A 16,938-nucleotide genomic window follows, 5' to 3' on the forward strand; every position below is an offset into this window, starting at 1 on the left:
CTTGCTTTCGGTGTTAAGTGGGCCCAGTCACGGTATGAATGACCAAGTGTGAGCATGCCCTCAGTCTCTGACGTAACTTGCCTGTACATGCATGTGGCTTGTAATATGCAGAGGTACTAGCTTGGTAAAGAGTTGATCTAAATGAAGATGTGCATATCTTGATGGAAGCAGGCAGCATGGGTGTTTAACAAAAGGGGCTGTTCACACAGGCAGGCCCACCAAAGAAGTACCAACTCAAGTTAATGACACCAACAGTGATTTGTCAGCAGCCTTACCCGAGCTGCACCAGCACACGCTCCTCAAGGCTCAAATACTTTTGCCGGTCCTCTTCTACCAAAGCTCTCTGCTTCTGGACCGGGTCGTCCAGACGTCGCATGGCCTCTGCAAGTTTCACGCCAATTTCCTGTTCGGCTTGCTTCAGTTGGCCTCGCAGTACCTCCTGGTTCTGGAGCTGGGTGGCCAAAAGGGAAGGGGACATTAGCATAAAGCATAATGCAGGACATGCTAAGCTAAGGCTGTTACCAATGGAGATGAGCACTTTACCTGCAGTTGTCTCATCTGATGAAGCTGCATCCTGAGGTCAGAAACATTCTTCCTGAACTGCAGCAAGTTGGCTTTGAGAGGAACCTGGTTCTTGTCTGGTAGAACCGCATTGGACGTACTACCCTTGGCAGGCAGCACTGGTGAGCCACCTGAGATGCACGGCAGAACTACAATGTATCCCACTTTGTCACCTGGATTTTCTCATGCTTTCTAATAGGAAAGTGGATGAGTGTAATTGAGATAGTGGGGAAATTGTTTAATTAATCTCAATGATTAAAGAATGTCATGAAGGACATCTACATACAGTAAATATATATTTTTTCCCTAGTACTATTATAAACAGACAATAATAAAAGTACGACCTGTGTGGCATCTCTACAATGACTATACGGTCTTCCCTCGCCGCATCTCTATATTAAGCATTTTTTAGCAAAACATTGGCTAAATGAACTCAAATACATATATATACTGTAAGATGCATTCAAAGATGCTGTGAATATGTAGTATTCTACACTGGACACTAGGTGTGGTTGTCCCTTTAATCCCCAATATAAACATGGGCTACTGTTTCTGCAGTAACCCACACCAAGCTAAAACTCAACTCTGAACCCCCAATGTCACTTCCTGTTCACCCGCCACTGAGCTCCCCTGAGGGGAACACATTTATAGCAACACACATGAGCACAAGTCTTATTTATGTCTTAAATGGTGTATTTTCTCTTATTATGTCTACTATTTTAGGTAATATGAGTGCAAAGGTGAACTATATGGCTCTTAGTTCATGTCGAGAGGGTTCTAATAATGTTAAAAAAACAGGTTTTCTATGCTCTACAAAAATATTCCATTTATATATCCTACTTCACTTTCATTTATCAAATCGTTCATCGCGGTGAATTGGTTCCAGACCCGGCTGTGGTGAGTGAATTTCTGCTAAATAGGATTCTTTATTTATAAATGGAATATTTTCATATTTAGAGTATAGAACACCTGTTTACAATCTTGTGATATGCTTTTTTTAACATCATTACAGCCGACTAGACATGAAATAACACCAATATAGTCACCTTTACCCAATATAGTAGACATAATTACAAAAAATAAGCCATTTAAGACATGTGCGTTGCAGTAAATGACATCCGGTGCAGGGGAGGAGAACCGGTGGCGGACAGGAAGTGACGTCTGGGGTTCAGAATCGGGTTTTAGCTTGTAGTGGTTTATGGCCGCAACAGTAGCCTGTGTTATGAGGTTTATTAATATTATTACTATTCTGTTATTATGATTGCCTGTAGTGTGATCATTTAAACCTGCAATAAAAGCCTGTTGTTCCGGTGACCAAGTCTGGTGCTTGTCTCACCAAACAATTACTGACAACTAGTGACCAATGCAGAATACTACATTCACAATCAGAATCTAAATGGCTTATATTTGTATTTTAGTTCATTTCGCCATTTTTATGCTTAATTAATTAAAATGCTTAATTTAAGCAAAAAAAAGCTTAAATATGCATATTTTTTTGACAAATAATAGACCATATTCAACCCCAAAACAGCATGATTTATGAATTAATATGTGTTTGAAAACCCGTGATAGCGGGAAGCCATGAAATTTGAACCGCAATGTGGCGAGGGACGACTGTAACCGCGCTAATCGAGGGATTACTGCATATCCAAAGTCTCTCAACATGCTACAGCAATAATATTTTACTTTCAAAAGCTGCACCACTAATGAGGCCCATGAAACAATGTTATCTCCCTCCCCAGAGGCAACACAGGGCTTCAGGAAGTGTTCGGCATACGTTCACAAACACGCTCTGTCTCTGGGAAAATAAACTAATGTCTTCACAATGCTAAAAGCACAAAGACGCCTGCTTATCTTCCCGGCTGACTGACAGCCGCCCCAACTTGAAGTGCAGGTTACAGTGTACACAACTGCTGGCGTCCGAATGTCAATGAAAGTTCAGGCTGTTTAAGCAAATGAGTGATACCAAAAAGAGGTTGTCCAAATGTGACAGCCAAGTCCGCGACGTGAGCTTACAGCAAGCAGTCAAAGAGTTGCGAGATTAAGCAGCCAGCAAGCGCAAAATCACTGAATCCGATGCGTTTGCTGTTCTGCAACCAATGAGATAACACTACATCCGACCACTGTTGACTTATTCGGCAGTGGTAGCGTCTTGTTTTACCACACGTGCAGTTCTGAGGGGCTTCATGGACCAATGACAAGTGAGAAAGTAACACTTCCTGTTCTGTCCCTGTCCAAGGCATAAAGGAGAAGTTTACTCACCTGAGCTTTGTGCACTGTGGGCTGGAGATGACGTCTTTGAAAGTCTCTCACTGCAGTCACAAAAGACAAGCATCAGAATATTTGTGGAAGAATACTAACGTTGATATTTAACTCAGGTTAGGGTTAATTAGGACAGACACGTTGTGACTAAGGGTGATGGGAATAGTGGACAAACACAGGTTAAAATGATGTTAATAATGTTAAACTTCTGACACATTACAAACTTACTGAAGTCACAAAACCTTTTTGGAAGCAAACATTGGTACAAAACTCCACAGAAGTTAGAAAGTAGTCAGACAAGCTGTAGACTTTTAAAAAGGAAGAACGTTTGTTTTGTCTTGTAGTTGCCTATGACTATTATAGCCTGTGATTATGTCCTGATTTCTGACTGTACTGACCTAAACTATGGTTGCTTACCTGGGAGGCCCCTTTAAAAGTGCATCCTGAACAAGGCCAGTCAAGCTGGCAATCTGTTGCTCCATTGCCTTCATTCGCTCTCTGCAGAAACAGCAGAACATTCTACTTTCAGCACTGAGCCCTACTATGACCATCTTATGAAAACGAGCTGTGATATTTTTGGGAATATTCTTGTAACTCTGTCCTGGAATTATCGAGATGACGTTTCTGTTTTTAGTGCTTGTCTGTATTTTTCCAAATGATTCTGAGGAAGGACACCAGACATCACATCCCATGTGCAACCACTATGTCCAACATCAGCGCAGTATGTCGTGTTTAGCATACGACAGCTTGGATTAGACTGGATTTTGAAACTACAGTATTTTCTCCCCATCAGAATTCCTCTCGTATTTTCCCAGACTCCCTTGGCATTTCTAAAAGTGAGTTTGGGGTCACACAGATGGTCTAGCCTGATGGATTTTACTGATTAAGTTTATTTCAACTTGTTTCATGTTTTCTTTGGTTTTCCTTGCTAAGCAATATCGGCTAGAGAGCTGCAGTCAAACCAAAATATACAGTGGCTACGCTGGACTTCTCTTATTGATGCTGTTTCAATTGTGGCTCATTGGCCTCAATAATAAGCACCAAAATCCAAAGAGACTGAACTCAACCGCAAGACAAGCAGAACCAGTAGTACACATAAACCAGTGTGATGCTGAAGTAATCCTGTGCATTAGTTGGCCGTACTCGCACATCTGGATGCTCACAAAAGGGAGGAGACATGTTGGTTAGGGTGAAACTGGGATGCAGAGTTAGTTCATGCTCTGATGCAGTCTTTTCATTCCTATTTGCATAATCCAAACAGATACTTCTAATCTCCTACCGTGTCTGGTTGTCACTTGAAGGCGGGATGGACCCTTGAAGGTGAGCTTGGAGATCGGATGATGCCATGTTGTTTCTGGGCTTGGTTCCCGTCACGTCCTCCTTCTTGAAGGACTGGCGGACAGGAGAGCTCCTCTCTATGGGCACACTGCCATGGATGTCAACGATCCGTACATCAGCCCTGCGGTGAGGTGATGGGGGAGGGGTCTTGGACCCCAGTGTGGGCAGTTGGCTGTTTCTGGACTTCTGCCTGTACAGGGAAGGGTGGTCAATGGAGTCTGTGGGGCTGGGCCCACTGTAAGAGCTTGTGGAGCGGACAGAGGCTCGGTGGAATCCAGGCATGCTGTGCTCTGGACCATCATGCCCAGGCCCGTGGGCAGTCGCCATGCCCATTCTTCCTTCCTGGAGAAGGTAAGGATCTGCGTACAAGCCCTCATTTCCTCTGCTGAGACTGTGACTTTTCCCACCCATGTCCCCGTCCGGCTTCACATCCCGCCTCTCCAGGATGGCACTGGGACACGGGGAGATAGAGCGGGCCGGAGGGTTGGCGGTAGACAGTCGCTCCCTGGGCATGGTGCCGTTGCCGGGCAGGGAGCCCTGCCGTGGGCTGAACGGTATTCGGGAAGGGGGCATGGAGTGTGGCGACGGGGGGAGTCCTGCCTGCAATGGATGGTGAGCTGGCGGACCCATGGGGTGCTGTCTCAGAGGACTCACCATCTCACTGTGCATCTGGAAAAGACACAAAAGACGTTTAATTTGGAAACCGACACTAATTTTACATCAATATGTCACATACTGTGTATTTACGCAAGAGCCTCTTTTCTACCTTATTTTCTGGAAATGTTTCCTTATTTTCACATGCAAATTTTGACAGGTATGCCTCTAGCAACAAGCTTCCCGGGTCCTTTGCTGCTGCAGTACGCTGAGCTGATCATAAGACTTCTTGGTACGGTAGTCGGATCCACCGCGACTGTTGTTCCTCTTCTTATAATCTTGCTAAAGATTCTTCGGCTTTTCACGAATTTGTTTGATCGTGCAGCCTACATTTAGATTTACGAGCCTGTCTGCTATTCTTCCACAGACTCGGTTGTTTTGCGTTGCCGCCTCAAATTCCATCTGAATACATTCCTCTGTAAATACGTTCAAAAGACTCTTTCCACAGCTTCGCATACTGAAATGAAGCTTGTAAAAACGAATGCACGTTTCCAGTCACACACGCTTAAATATGATGGCTGAGTAGAAACACTGCACGTGTTCCACTAATCAGCATTCTTCAGCACACAGAAGCCCCACAAAAGTACTACTGAAAAAAGACCCGAGTGGCTGTCTGGAACGATTGCTGGCACCTACTGTACCTACCTGGGTAGTTTTTGTTGGAAACGCAGGGATTTTAAAATACCAGGGTAAATAGGAAGGTTTCTAAAAAGGTTCCTGTAGTGGAAAAGGTCTCAGGTGACAGTTTAACACTGGAACTGATTATTTCTATTTCCAATGAGAAGAACAGTTTCAATATTCAAACAAATCGGAAAAATGGCAGCAACAACAATTTTTCCCACATTTGCTAACATCATGAGTATTTTCTTTCAATTCGGTGAATCAAACTGTAGAAGAGTCTTGCTGATAAACCGAAGGCGTATACAGAATGTGTTGTTGCCATTCTAGTTTTGTATCATTTCAGTATTTCTGGAAAGTGCCCTTGAAACAAAAACATCCATCTAGCTCATTTGACACTGTTGCTTTTTCAACAAAAACGCTGCTGTCAGCAAATTTTACAGACACGCTGGCAGAGCGCCTATTGGCGGGCACACACACACATTCATGAACCCCCCCCCCCTCCCCGACACACACAGGCCCCAGCCAAGCAATACGCCACTGCATGAGGACCACATTGAGAGGTTAATCAGCAACATTGCATTTCAACTGTCAGCTAATCTGGGCTGCTGCAGTGAGCTGCGATAACCTGTGAAGGCTATCAGAGTGCAATAAATCTAACCCAATGATCGGGCTGGCAGTAAAAAAAAAAAACAATTCCAAATGAAGGAGGTTGATTGTGAATACTGCATAGTGGAAAGATCTTGCCTGCAATGAATGAAACAATTTCCAGCACGCTAATCCAATGTGTTGCAAGCCTCTCTCATAGCAATGGCAAGACTTAGAATAATGAAGAACATTATATTAATACTATATTATCAATGATAATATTCAACAATTTGATTCAGAGGAGTCTGATTGGAGTATCAACCTTACAGTCGAATCGTATGAAAATGCCATGTGATAGAGATTGTACCATTCTGACTATATGGGGGGGCCACGACTGCTGCTGATTAGGGTTGCGCATCGAGCCTCGAGCATCGATGGTAACCAGGCTAGCATTCCGATTCTCCTGGAGCGTTCAAATTCTTTCATTCTGATTCCTTGTTTCATCCCCAGCCTACCAACTGGTGGAAATAGCTGCAAACGCCAATGAAGTAAAAAAAGCAACTTAAAAGTTTGGCTGAACTTCATTAAAAATGATCAAACAAGACCAGCTGGCTCAGTGCAACATTTGCAACACAATTATACCGTGCAAAGTATGGTGCACAAGCAACATGATTAAACACCTCCAGATTCTGGTGTAGAAATACTGTAAGAGTGACCCCATCTTTGACGAGCTACGCCGGACGGCCACTAACCAGCCAGAATGAGGTCAGTAAAACAATAAATTACGTCTGTCTTATGCCAACATTGAGGCAGCAAACGAATTATACGAGTAGTAGGGGGTCAACTCAAATATCCAACTAATGTTAGCTCCTGTACATTTTCACAGACACACGTCTGACACTCTCTAACACATTAACAACTTTGAGGTGGAAAAAGTTACACATGAGATCTGTTTGTACGAACTCCCATTAGCTGCGCTCTAACAAAACAAAAAAACAAAAACATTCGACGATCAGTCCACAGCGGACAACATCTAACAAATCAGATCAACTATGGAAATCCTTCGAAGACAGCCATGGTGGAGTGCCAACCAAAATAGTTATACAACCACCAGAAGAGTGTCACACTGCCATATCTGCTCCTTGACAAACAAACACGCTGTTGTCCACATGGTACACAATGACTCACAGGGGAAGTTAAAGCCTCTTGCAAACTTCATTCGTGATTCAAAAAAAGCTTCAGGTATCTTTTCTTTCTCCATTCTGAGTGTGTTCATTTTCAACGAGCTGTACAGATTAATATAGGGAGGAGCACAATACAGAGTTGTGTTGGGTGTGTTTGTGCTGCCAGACAACAACTCATAGAGTTCAAGTTGTAACAAAGACTTGCAGGGAGGCAAACCAAACAATACAGCACATAATAGAATAACCACTGCAAGCAGCCATTGACTCTCATGACTGTGATGTTTGCTCACATAAAAAGGCAACAAAGGGATTTCTTTAATATTTGTGCACTAATTGCTGCAGCATTGTATGCCATGTTTGACCACTTGTCTGCACAATCTCTGCTTGGAGACCAAAGAAAGGAGCTAAGACTTGGCCAGTAAGCACGCAAACATTCATGTGTTGGCTGCGTGGACAACATTTGGTTTAAATTTAAGTGGACTTCTCTTCGATGTTCCTCTGCTCTTAGTGACGGCGAGAAGCAGCAAACGGCAGCGCTTCAGAAAGCCGTTGTGCTGTAGCAGCCATGTTTACAAGCGTGTCAACACATGTCCGCCGGCTGACTGCACACAACATGTTGTGGTTATCAACCTCACATGAAAACATACTGTATATTTATACCCCCACCATTTTATTGGGGATGTGGGGACCAACTTGACTAACTTGACTTTAAAAATAGCACCAGATAACAACAGAAGTATTTCAAGGATACCTTTGACATGGAACAGGTCTATAGCATGTTCTTTTATGAAACAAACTAGTCTTACCTTATTTACATAACAGCGTGTCATTTCTGTGTCTACATGCTCGTGTTTACAATTTATGATCTGTATCATGTCTGTATCATGTGCAGAGAGGCCATTGTATTCATTAAATGGCGTGCCTTTAGTTAGCAGTCTTTGCTCTCTCTGGTGAAAGTTCACATCATGTAACTGTAGAAGAGCGAATTTTGGTGACACTTTGTGTGTGCATGTGTTTGCTTGTTATTCTACCTACTGTGAATTTCATTTCAATCTGGAACAAGGGGTGTTCATCCAATCCGATGCTAACATCCGTCCAATATCTGCCAAAAAAACAGTATCGGATCATATCGGGCTGCATCTAAAATCTCTAATATTGGCCCTCCGATACAAGCAGTCCATTCCAGACTTCGTACCAACACTTCTATCCATCAGCAGCACTTCTACTGAGCATGCAGAACCCACGTGATCACAAACTACAGCGTGTGCTAGCGCATTTAGCAAAGAGCAGGAGTGATGTCAGCCGTGTGGCTGTGTGCTTCGTTCAAGTCCAAAATAGACATTGCAGCTGAGTGCAAAACTTCATGAACATGTCATGCACATCTTTCCCGTGATAACACAGAACCGGGGAAATACGACCAACCACACCATGCATTTGAAGAAGGATTTTCGCAACACTACGGCTCGTCTGACACATTTGCAAAGCGTGACAAATTAGTGGGACTTGCATTGGACTCTTCTAACATGGGCACCAAGACAAGAAGATCCAAGTCCAAACAAATGTCACTTTAAAATGTTTGAACAGGTGTACAGACCATTAGGTCACATTGCCCTTTTACTGCTGAATTCCACTTCATTATGAGTTTACCTTCTTTTGGAGTCAAACATCTGTGGAGCAACGTAACAACTGGACCTACTGCACCAGGTGTAATAAAAATGACAGCTTGCCATCGGACCAGACACATTTGAAAGATGCCGTACATCTATTTTGAAGGTGACATCTTGTGTGTTTCATCAACACACACACGTCAGCACGCGCACACACATACGCACACGCGCACACACTCAACCTTTGTATCTGTGTCAAGTGCAGCTGGGTTAAACAGTGACAAAGCTAATCATGAAGCCTGCACATGTTCAGGTGGCCCAAGTCTGCCATAAGATTTGAATTTCTGTCACTTTTTAAATTATTCATCATTACGGTCACCATGCAAGCTGAACTGAGACCTCTTAAACGGCTTTACATTTCCTTTACACTGTCACTCTTTGCTTATGTCACAATTACACAATTGAGACCTTTGGGGGTCTGTAACACTGCAGGTTAGCTAAACGGTCAAACATTTGAGGAAAGGGTTTTACTTTTGTTCCATCAGCAGAAAACAACACGCTAAAATACAAAGAAAAAAAGATTAGAAATAAGGAAGAAAAGGAGAATGAACTTTAATTGTCCCTCAAGTAAGCTGCAGTGGAGGAGGAGGACAATATGAGCTTCCGACAGACGATTAAGAAGAGGTGGTGGGGGAGCACATTCCTTTCCTTAAGAGGAAACAGGATGTGAGGGTGAGAAGAATTAAATGAGGGGCTGGTATCGCCATTGGAAGTGCAGCTGTTTGCTCTTAATGAGATGTTCCTCCTTTGTGTTGTGTTTGCGGCAGTACTCACCCTGGCATCACCATTGGTTGGTCTGGGCCCGTGGTTGAACGCTTGTGCCGGGTCTTTGTGGTACACCTTCAGACAGGAGTGGTCTGTGATGTTCCTGTAGGGGGAAGAGGTGACCAGAGGTAAGAATGCAGCCCAGGTGTCGCCATCAGAATACGGTCGATGTTGCATCAGCCTGCTTCTCCTGAGCAGACTAGCCAAGGACACATATCCCGACACTGGCGCTGATAGTCTTCCATTTGTTGCCATCTTCTCTCTAAAATCTTTAAATTTTTACACCAGTATTGTCTACTGGAAGTACTCCTACCACATTATCTGAGCTGTTCTCTCGCTATATGGGATTTGAGGGCAGGAGGCTTGTGCCAACATTCAGCAACCACAAGACCATTTTTACAGCCCTGATAAAGAGTCACAAAGTACACATCACATTGGAGAGGAACTCAAAGCTGCTTATCATTTATACAACTAGAGCAAATAAATGTGCTTGAGACCACGCCTTCGTGTTTATTCCTCCTGCACACACGCAGACATTATATCCCTGCTTACCTGACATCACTCAGCTCGTAGTACATGTTCCTCATGTCATCTTTGACATATACGGCCACGCTGGGTGACTCCAGCATCTTCATGGTAAGCATTTGCGGGAAGGCACTGACGAACAGGGCTCGGACCGTGTCGATGCTGGTGACCTCGTTGGGCATGCGGATCTGTTTAGTTTCGTCTCCGTACTGCAGGTACAGCACCCCTGCAAGGAGAGTAGGCGGTTAGCCACAAAGGACCTGAACGCTGTGGATAAAGTGCTACTAAATTGCTAGCTTTGGGTGGCTTTCTGTTCACCATTCATTCTTTCACCTTTCATTCACCAGGTATCGACTGTAGCTGTTCTAATTGTTCTTAAAAATGGTGTACAAAGCGCATGTGTGATTCAGCAAGTGATATTTATGAATACATATTGGCCAAATAGGGCTGTGTGCTCTCAGGCTCCAGAGCTGGGTGTGTCCTGAGCTCTGTGATTTAGAAAAACCAGATGTCTCCACAGAATGTCTGGGCACGCCCACACAGCCCTTGTATAAACAATAGGAGACAAAACAAAATGCTCCACTTCTATTTTAGATCCATATCGCTGGAAAGTTCTGCTTGTCTGCAGCAGATTTGTTAGCGCAATTAATTAGTAAGTGGAAAACAAAGACGATAAAGCAGTTTGTTGTATGATATTTCAAGATGAGAACATGATGAAGTGCTGAGATAAAAGCCAGTTCGTGTTCATTGATGGAAAGAACGTCAAACTTAAGGTGGTTTTACTTGGTGTGAGCTGATTAAAGGAGCAGGCCAGTAAAAGCTAGCAGATGTTGGTGAAAGTTAACACAAAGTCCAACAAGCTCCATGAAGCAGGCGAAAGTAGAGAAGGGGGAAAGGGTGAGAATTAAAAGTGCTGACTGGATAAGAGTCGCCCCTTCTGGTGAGTGGGTACCTTTGCAGTCATAACTTCGCACAATGACTTGAATAACGTTGCAGCCTTTCCCCCGAGAGCTGTTCTGGTAGCACTTTCATCCAGATGTTTGAAAGTGAGGTGGATGAGTGAAGTGACAAGAGCGCCATTGACTGAACATGCAGCGAATAAATACGCAACATCAGTCCGAACAAAGATGAATAGAGTCTTCTTTGTGGTCCCCAGCGGGCTGCTCCCAATCAGGACGGGAGGCAAATGGCCACAATTTGGCTGCATCCCAGCTGAGTGTCTTTACAACGCTTGCATTCACCAGCGTGAGAGATTTGAAACAAAGTCAATATAACGGTGATGTGGCGATTTGAAACCATGGCAGATGGCAATACTCACATTCATTCAAGCTTGAAAAAGGCTGATGATCATCTCTCACAGAAAAGTAGTACAAACTTTAGTTGTCCTGAACGTGAAATGAGTGAAAGCGTGTGTGTGTGTGTGCGTGTGTGTTGTTGTGGGAGGGACAAGGAGTGAAGACGGTGCCCCATTTCACTCCTCCCCTTTACCCTAAATGTTTTGTCCACATGTGGAATTGGAGCACCTACAGTAAACTCACCTACATAAAAGAAAATGCTGCCTTTGTAGAAAACCACAATGTATCCCAGTAGGTTTATATATTCCAATGGTTTATGATTAAGGCAATAAAAAAATAATGCTAATTGAAAAAAAGATTGTAACATCATGAAAATAGAGGAATATTTCTTACTGTATTTAGCCCATGTTAAGATCTTAGAACTGTCATCATCATAAACAACAGCCTGATGTCCAACTTACCAAGCGAGCGGTCCTTTGTCTGGTTGGTGGATCGCACCACGGGCAGGCTGGCGCGTATCCGGCTGCCCCGGGTGAATCCCGTGGGCGAATCGACCTCAGACATGGCCTCCAGCGAGTCCAGCGAGGTCAAGGAGAGGTGGTCAACTTGGTCGCCGATGCCAGGCTGGGGGCTGGGGCTGTGCTTTGGGCTTCTACTCTGGAGAAGGGGGAGACACAAAATATGCAGGGTGAGTCTCTGGATGATGTGGACCATATGTTTAAGAACATGTCATTTGAATTCACATGGGGGGGTTAAATGCTACTACTTTGAAGTCAGCTACTGCAAGACAAGCAAATATACACAGTGGTGTTAACATTGATTCTGCACATTTGGAACTTGATTCAATAAGTTAAGAGTTCAGACGCAGTGAGAACGATCACACAAAGCTCTAAAATGTTTCGACTAGTCATTACAGTTATGTAAGGTGAACATCAGCTGTAATCAGAACAGGCCTCCAAGCAGGCAAGGCTTCAATAAAACAACACTAAGCAGCCCAGTAGGCTTTTGTGAGGTGACGGTAAGATGATCTGCACCACAGGGACCTGGTGGGGACCGAAAGCCGGGGGGGTCACGGAACACTGAGCTCTTTATGCAATGACCTTCTTCTCTGACAGAATGCTCAACTGCAAGCTGCATGCTCACACTCAGTCAGACATAAAACAAACATTTGTTAGCATTTTCAATGATGTTGAAAGGTAAAGGAAAACTACTACGGTATAGTACTTTTATAGTACTTTTAAGATGCAAACACACACAAACACCATGACAAGATGCACGATAGGAGAGGAAAGCCAACTAACTGTGCGGTGAGACTGGATTGTCATCAAGTACCTCTGAATGTCAAGCTCAGACTGAAGGGAGGAGAGCATGCCCTGCAGAGACTGATGGGAGGAAAAGAGGAGAGGAACAGGAAATGGCAAAGCTATGTCGCTGGAGGGCAAGACAGGGAAACAACAACTAAGAGTAAACAAAAGACATGTGGCGAAAGCACGCTGGTATAGGAGGTGGTCCTATTTTAGAATTAGGAACTTTAAATAATCCAATAAATCACCAGGCACCAGGCTTTATTTGATGACTTCACACCCGCAGGATTACAAACACATGAATAAAATGTATCCCGTGATGACATGATGTCGCCTCCGTGCTCACAGGTCACACGTTGATGCGTCACTCGAAACCACACATGGCCAAACACCATGGCAGCACTTGAAACATTTATGTGTGCGCAGTCACTCCATCTTCTCATGCCCTTCTATGTCACCTGTTGGCATCTTGCAATGTTCTGGGCGAGATCACTGAAGATGCTCATCATATCAGCAAATGATGAACAAGCTGTGTACTGGACTACACATTTGTAGAGTAGCTGTCTTTTTATAGAAAAAAACATGGACATCAACAACATAATGCATTCATCGTTGCATTTTTCTGTCCATGCATCCGTCCATCCATATAAAATAACAGAAGACACTCTTCTGTCTCTTTGAGGAAATGAAATGCTAATAAAGTTGAAGGAGTGTACACGGTCTGATGTATGAGGTGTCCCTGCAAAGGTCAACAGTTCAACAGTGTTTTTTTCATTTCTCTCGCTCACACGCACACACATACACCCACAATGACGTTATGCACAAGATAATACGGGGTTGCCCAAGCTGTCCTAGATGAGCACATCTTGCTTGGGGCTGCAAATGTGGAAAGCATTGGTCGAAGCAATAAAACCTGCTCCAGCCCGCTCACACCGAATGCAAATTCCACATGGTTGATTTCTTCAACTCCGGCCCAAAGCGTATGGAATGTGCATCACATGCGCGATGACCAATGTGTGTCTGAAAAGGGTGGCTACACACACAATGTGACAAGATATTAAGTTAAAGGTTTTGCGTTTTGGAGTGCTCTGTCAGATCAAAAGAAAACTAATGGTGCCGACAGACAAACTGGGAAAAGAGGGCTTAATGTGTGTTTTGCAGTGTGGCCACTGCCATGTGTGTGTTTTGGTGTGAGGACATCACAAAGAGAGACACGCATGAGTAAGGAAGTCCATTGTTCTAGAATATCTGACCCCAACCCAGGACATCCTGGCAACATTTATGCAACACATTCATCAGAGAGGCAGCTCAGGTCTTATGTGTGTGCTGCAAAAATTCTAAATGACATATTGTGAGCTATTTTGGATAAAAAAAACCTTTAAAGCCAACGACCGTCAGCAGGCTGGCGTGTGGAGCCAAGATGGGACAAAGAAAATGACGATGCTTGGGAGTAAAGGAGGCTGTCATCAGGAGCCTGTAGTAGTTACCGTAGTTTATGGAGAAAATGCTGACAGGCTGCATAAAGCCAACTGATCACCGCCCTTTCATAATCAACATACTGCAAGTTGCCGTCTACTTTTTAAATGCAATCCTTTCGCTTTTTATATGGCTTGCAGTGTTTTTATGACTTGGTTTAAGACAGGTGTTGTTTACGAATATTAGGATGGTATGGTTAATTTGTTTCAGACATGCTTCATAAGTTACATTAAGGAACATCACATGGTTACATGTGCACAATTTAACATGACTGAAAAGGAGTAGGAAGAAGCAGAGTTCATGTAAAGTCCAAATCCATTGCTGATGATTCATTTCATTTTTTTTTTTTTTACATGTTTTGTCATTCAAATGTTGTTCACTTCCTGTGTAAAGAAAGGAGGGAAGGTGTGGGAAAAAAATCAAGCAAATGAAGCTCAAAAAATGACAGTAAAGTCGCCCCTCGCCAAATTGTGGTTCAAATTTCGTAGCTTCATGCTATCACCGTCTTTGAAAACCATATGAATTAATAAATCCTATTGTTTTGTGGTTGTTTTACGGCTTATTATTAATCCAACAAATTGCATATTTAAGCAAATTTCACATATTATTTTGCTTAAATTAAGGCTTAATGAACAAAAATGAATGCATTCATAAACATTCAGAAGGTGCATTCAAACGAGGGGTCAGCAATGAGCAATGTTCCTGTAATGTTTGTTGAGGCACACAAGCGTTAGACGTCAGGGTTTTTTGAAGCTGTGGTGGTGGGCTGCATGGGAGGCGGACTGGATATATACATTTTTATATTTAAATTTAAATTTGTTGGTAATAATGTCGGGCTGCACGGTGGTCTAGTGGTTAGCATGTTGACCAACACAGTAACAGCCTGGAGATCAGGAAGACCTGGGTTCGATTCTGCCCTGGGCATTTCTGTGTGGAGTTTGCATGTTCTCCGTGTGCGTGGGTTTTTTGGGGTACTCCAGTTTCCTCCCACATCCAAAAACATGCATGTTAGATTAATTGGTGACTCTAAATTGTCCAAAGGTATGAATGTGAGTGTGAATGGTTGTTTGTCCGTATGTGCCCTGCGATTGGCTGGCGACCAGTCCAGGTTGTACCCCGCCTGTCGCCCGAAGTCAGCTGGGATAGGCTCCAGCATGCCCCCGCGAGAAAATGGATGGATGGGTAATAATGTCAACATTAGGGTCGTTTTCACAGGCTTGAACAACACACGCATTAATTAACTTTCAATGCCTTTCTCTCAGCCTTTTCTTCCACTCTCTCAAATGCCAACAGGGCAGACATGTGATTACAGTGCATGTTTTCCAAAATAAAGTGTAGTGAAACGTTTTTTTATTATATTTGATAGATACTTTATTTCAAATTAATTGTGGTCAACATGTAAATAATGGAGTGCTCACACTACATCCTACTATAAAAATAGAGAATACACAGTATATACTTGTGTATTTTATTTATAAATATGAGTATTTATGTACATTGTACATGTATATCAGGGCTGCACACAATCAAAATGATACCTCTTACTATAAAACATATCAAATCTCACCGGTAAACTTTGCAACTACGATACTAAATACTAATGATTAGTATTTCAAATTCACAGTTTCAAAGTTTACAGGTCATCATAATAGTTGATATCGTTCAGTAATTCACAATTCAAATCAATACGGCAATAAAGATAATTACACATAATTCCTCAATAGTTGTGTACATAATCTGAGTAATAAGTCAGTGAAAATAGCCACGTAGTGGTCATCATGTATTACGCCCAGTTAGCATTTGCTATACAACATTACAGATACTGTATACGAGAAATGAAAAGGGTTATGCCAAAGACAATGCAGCCGAATTCGAGGCAACATATATGTTATAAACAACTGACTTTTTTTGTTCTACATAAGCAGCCACTACAAGTGAACAGATAACCTCTGCTAACTGAGTTAGTTTATCCGTCATCGGAATAATTAAGACGAAATGTGCATTATCCGTGTGTGGCTGCCAACATCTGTTCTCCACTTTATTTTATGCCGCCGCTGCAGCACAAGAGCGAATCAGGAGGGGGCTTAATGTCAGCTGACGGATGTCATATGACATCTATGAAGTGACGGTTATGATGTAGGTGACAGGCGACCAACATGATCGCCGTAATGGGCACCCCTGATATAGCATGTATGTCCATTCATACACTGTATTACTTAACATTGTTTTCATGTAAAAAAAAAAAAAAAATCCAAGGTGTTGCAGCCTTCTTGTCTGTGGCGCACCTGCCACGATCAATTCCATGTAGCGTAAACCCTGGACTTGATCTCTGGATGACAGGATTGAATTATCTCACAGCAATAATCATAATAATAATAATAACAACTGTTGCGGCATTCCATTTTAAGCTAAAACTCAACTGAACCCCCAACGTCACTTCCTGTCCTCCACACATCCAGAACACATTTAATGCAATACACACGAGCATGAGTCTTATTTACTGTATGTCTTAAATGGCTTATTGTCTCTGATTAGGTCTACTATATTGGTAATACGTTTGTAAAGGTGACTAGGGTCGTTATTTCATGTCTAGACGTGTTAAAACTGAATTTAGAAGGTTGCCAATAAGTTTTCTATGCTCTAACTATGAAAATATTCGATTTGTAAATACGGAATCCTACTTTGTGGAAAAACAAGGGAC

At 42.9% G+C, this 16,938-nt stretch overlaps 1 protein-coding gene across 10 annotated transcripts in view; it reads right to left on the minus strand.

The window, feature by feature from the left end:
• si:ch211-285f17.1 (sickle tail protein homolog) overlaps positions 1 to 16,938 on the minus strand; it is a 91,300-nt gene that overhangs the window by 12,407 nt on the left and 61,955 nt on the right. For 8 of the 10 annotated variants that reach the window (XM_054766326.1, XM_054766325.1, XM_054766323.1 and 5 more), the window contains 8 exons: positions 11,919 to 12,114; positions 10,190 to 10,388; positions 9,647 to 9,740; positions 4,103 to 4,830; positions 3,241 to 3,321; positions 2,824 to 2,873; positions 544 to 692; positions 276 to 451 (listed from right to left, as the gene is read on the minus strand). In XM_054766326.1, the coding sequence (XP_054622301.1) occupies positions 276 to 451; positions 544 to 692; positions 2,824 to 2,873; positions 3,241 to 3,321; positions 4,103 to 4,830; positions 9,647 to 9,740; positions 10,190 to 10,388; positions 11,919 to 12,114 (1,673 nt within the window). Of the gene's footprint in view, positions 1 to 275; positions 452 to 543; positions 693 to 2,823; positions 2,874 to 3,240; positions 3,322 to 4,102; positions 4,831 to 4,927; positions 5,813 to 9,646; positions 9,741 to 10,189; positions 10,389 to 11,918; positions 12,115 to 16,938 lie in introns of those variants that run through there. The other 2 variants (XM_054766324.1, XM_054766328.1) reach the window with 2 other exon arrangements.

This window comes from Dunckerocampus dactyliophorus, chromosome 21 (assembly GCF_027744805.1).
Source record: "Dunckerocampus dactyliophorus isolate RoL2022-P2 chromosome 21, RoL_Ddac_1.1, whole genome shotgun sequence".
In the NCBI taxonomy this organism is placed as follows: domain Eukaryota; kingdom Metazoa; phylum Chordata; class Actinopteri; order Syngnathiformes; family Syngnathidae; genus Dunckerocampus; species Dunckerocampus dactyliophorus.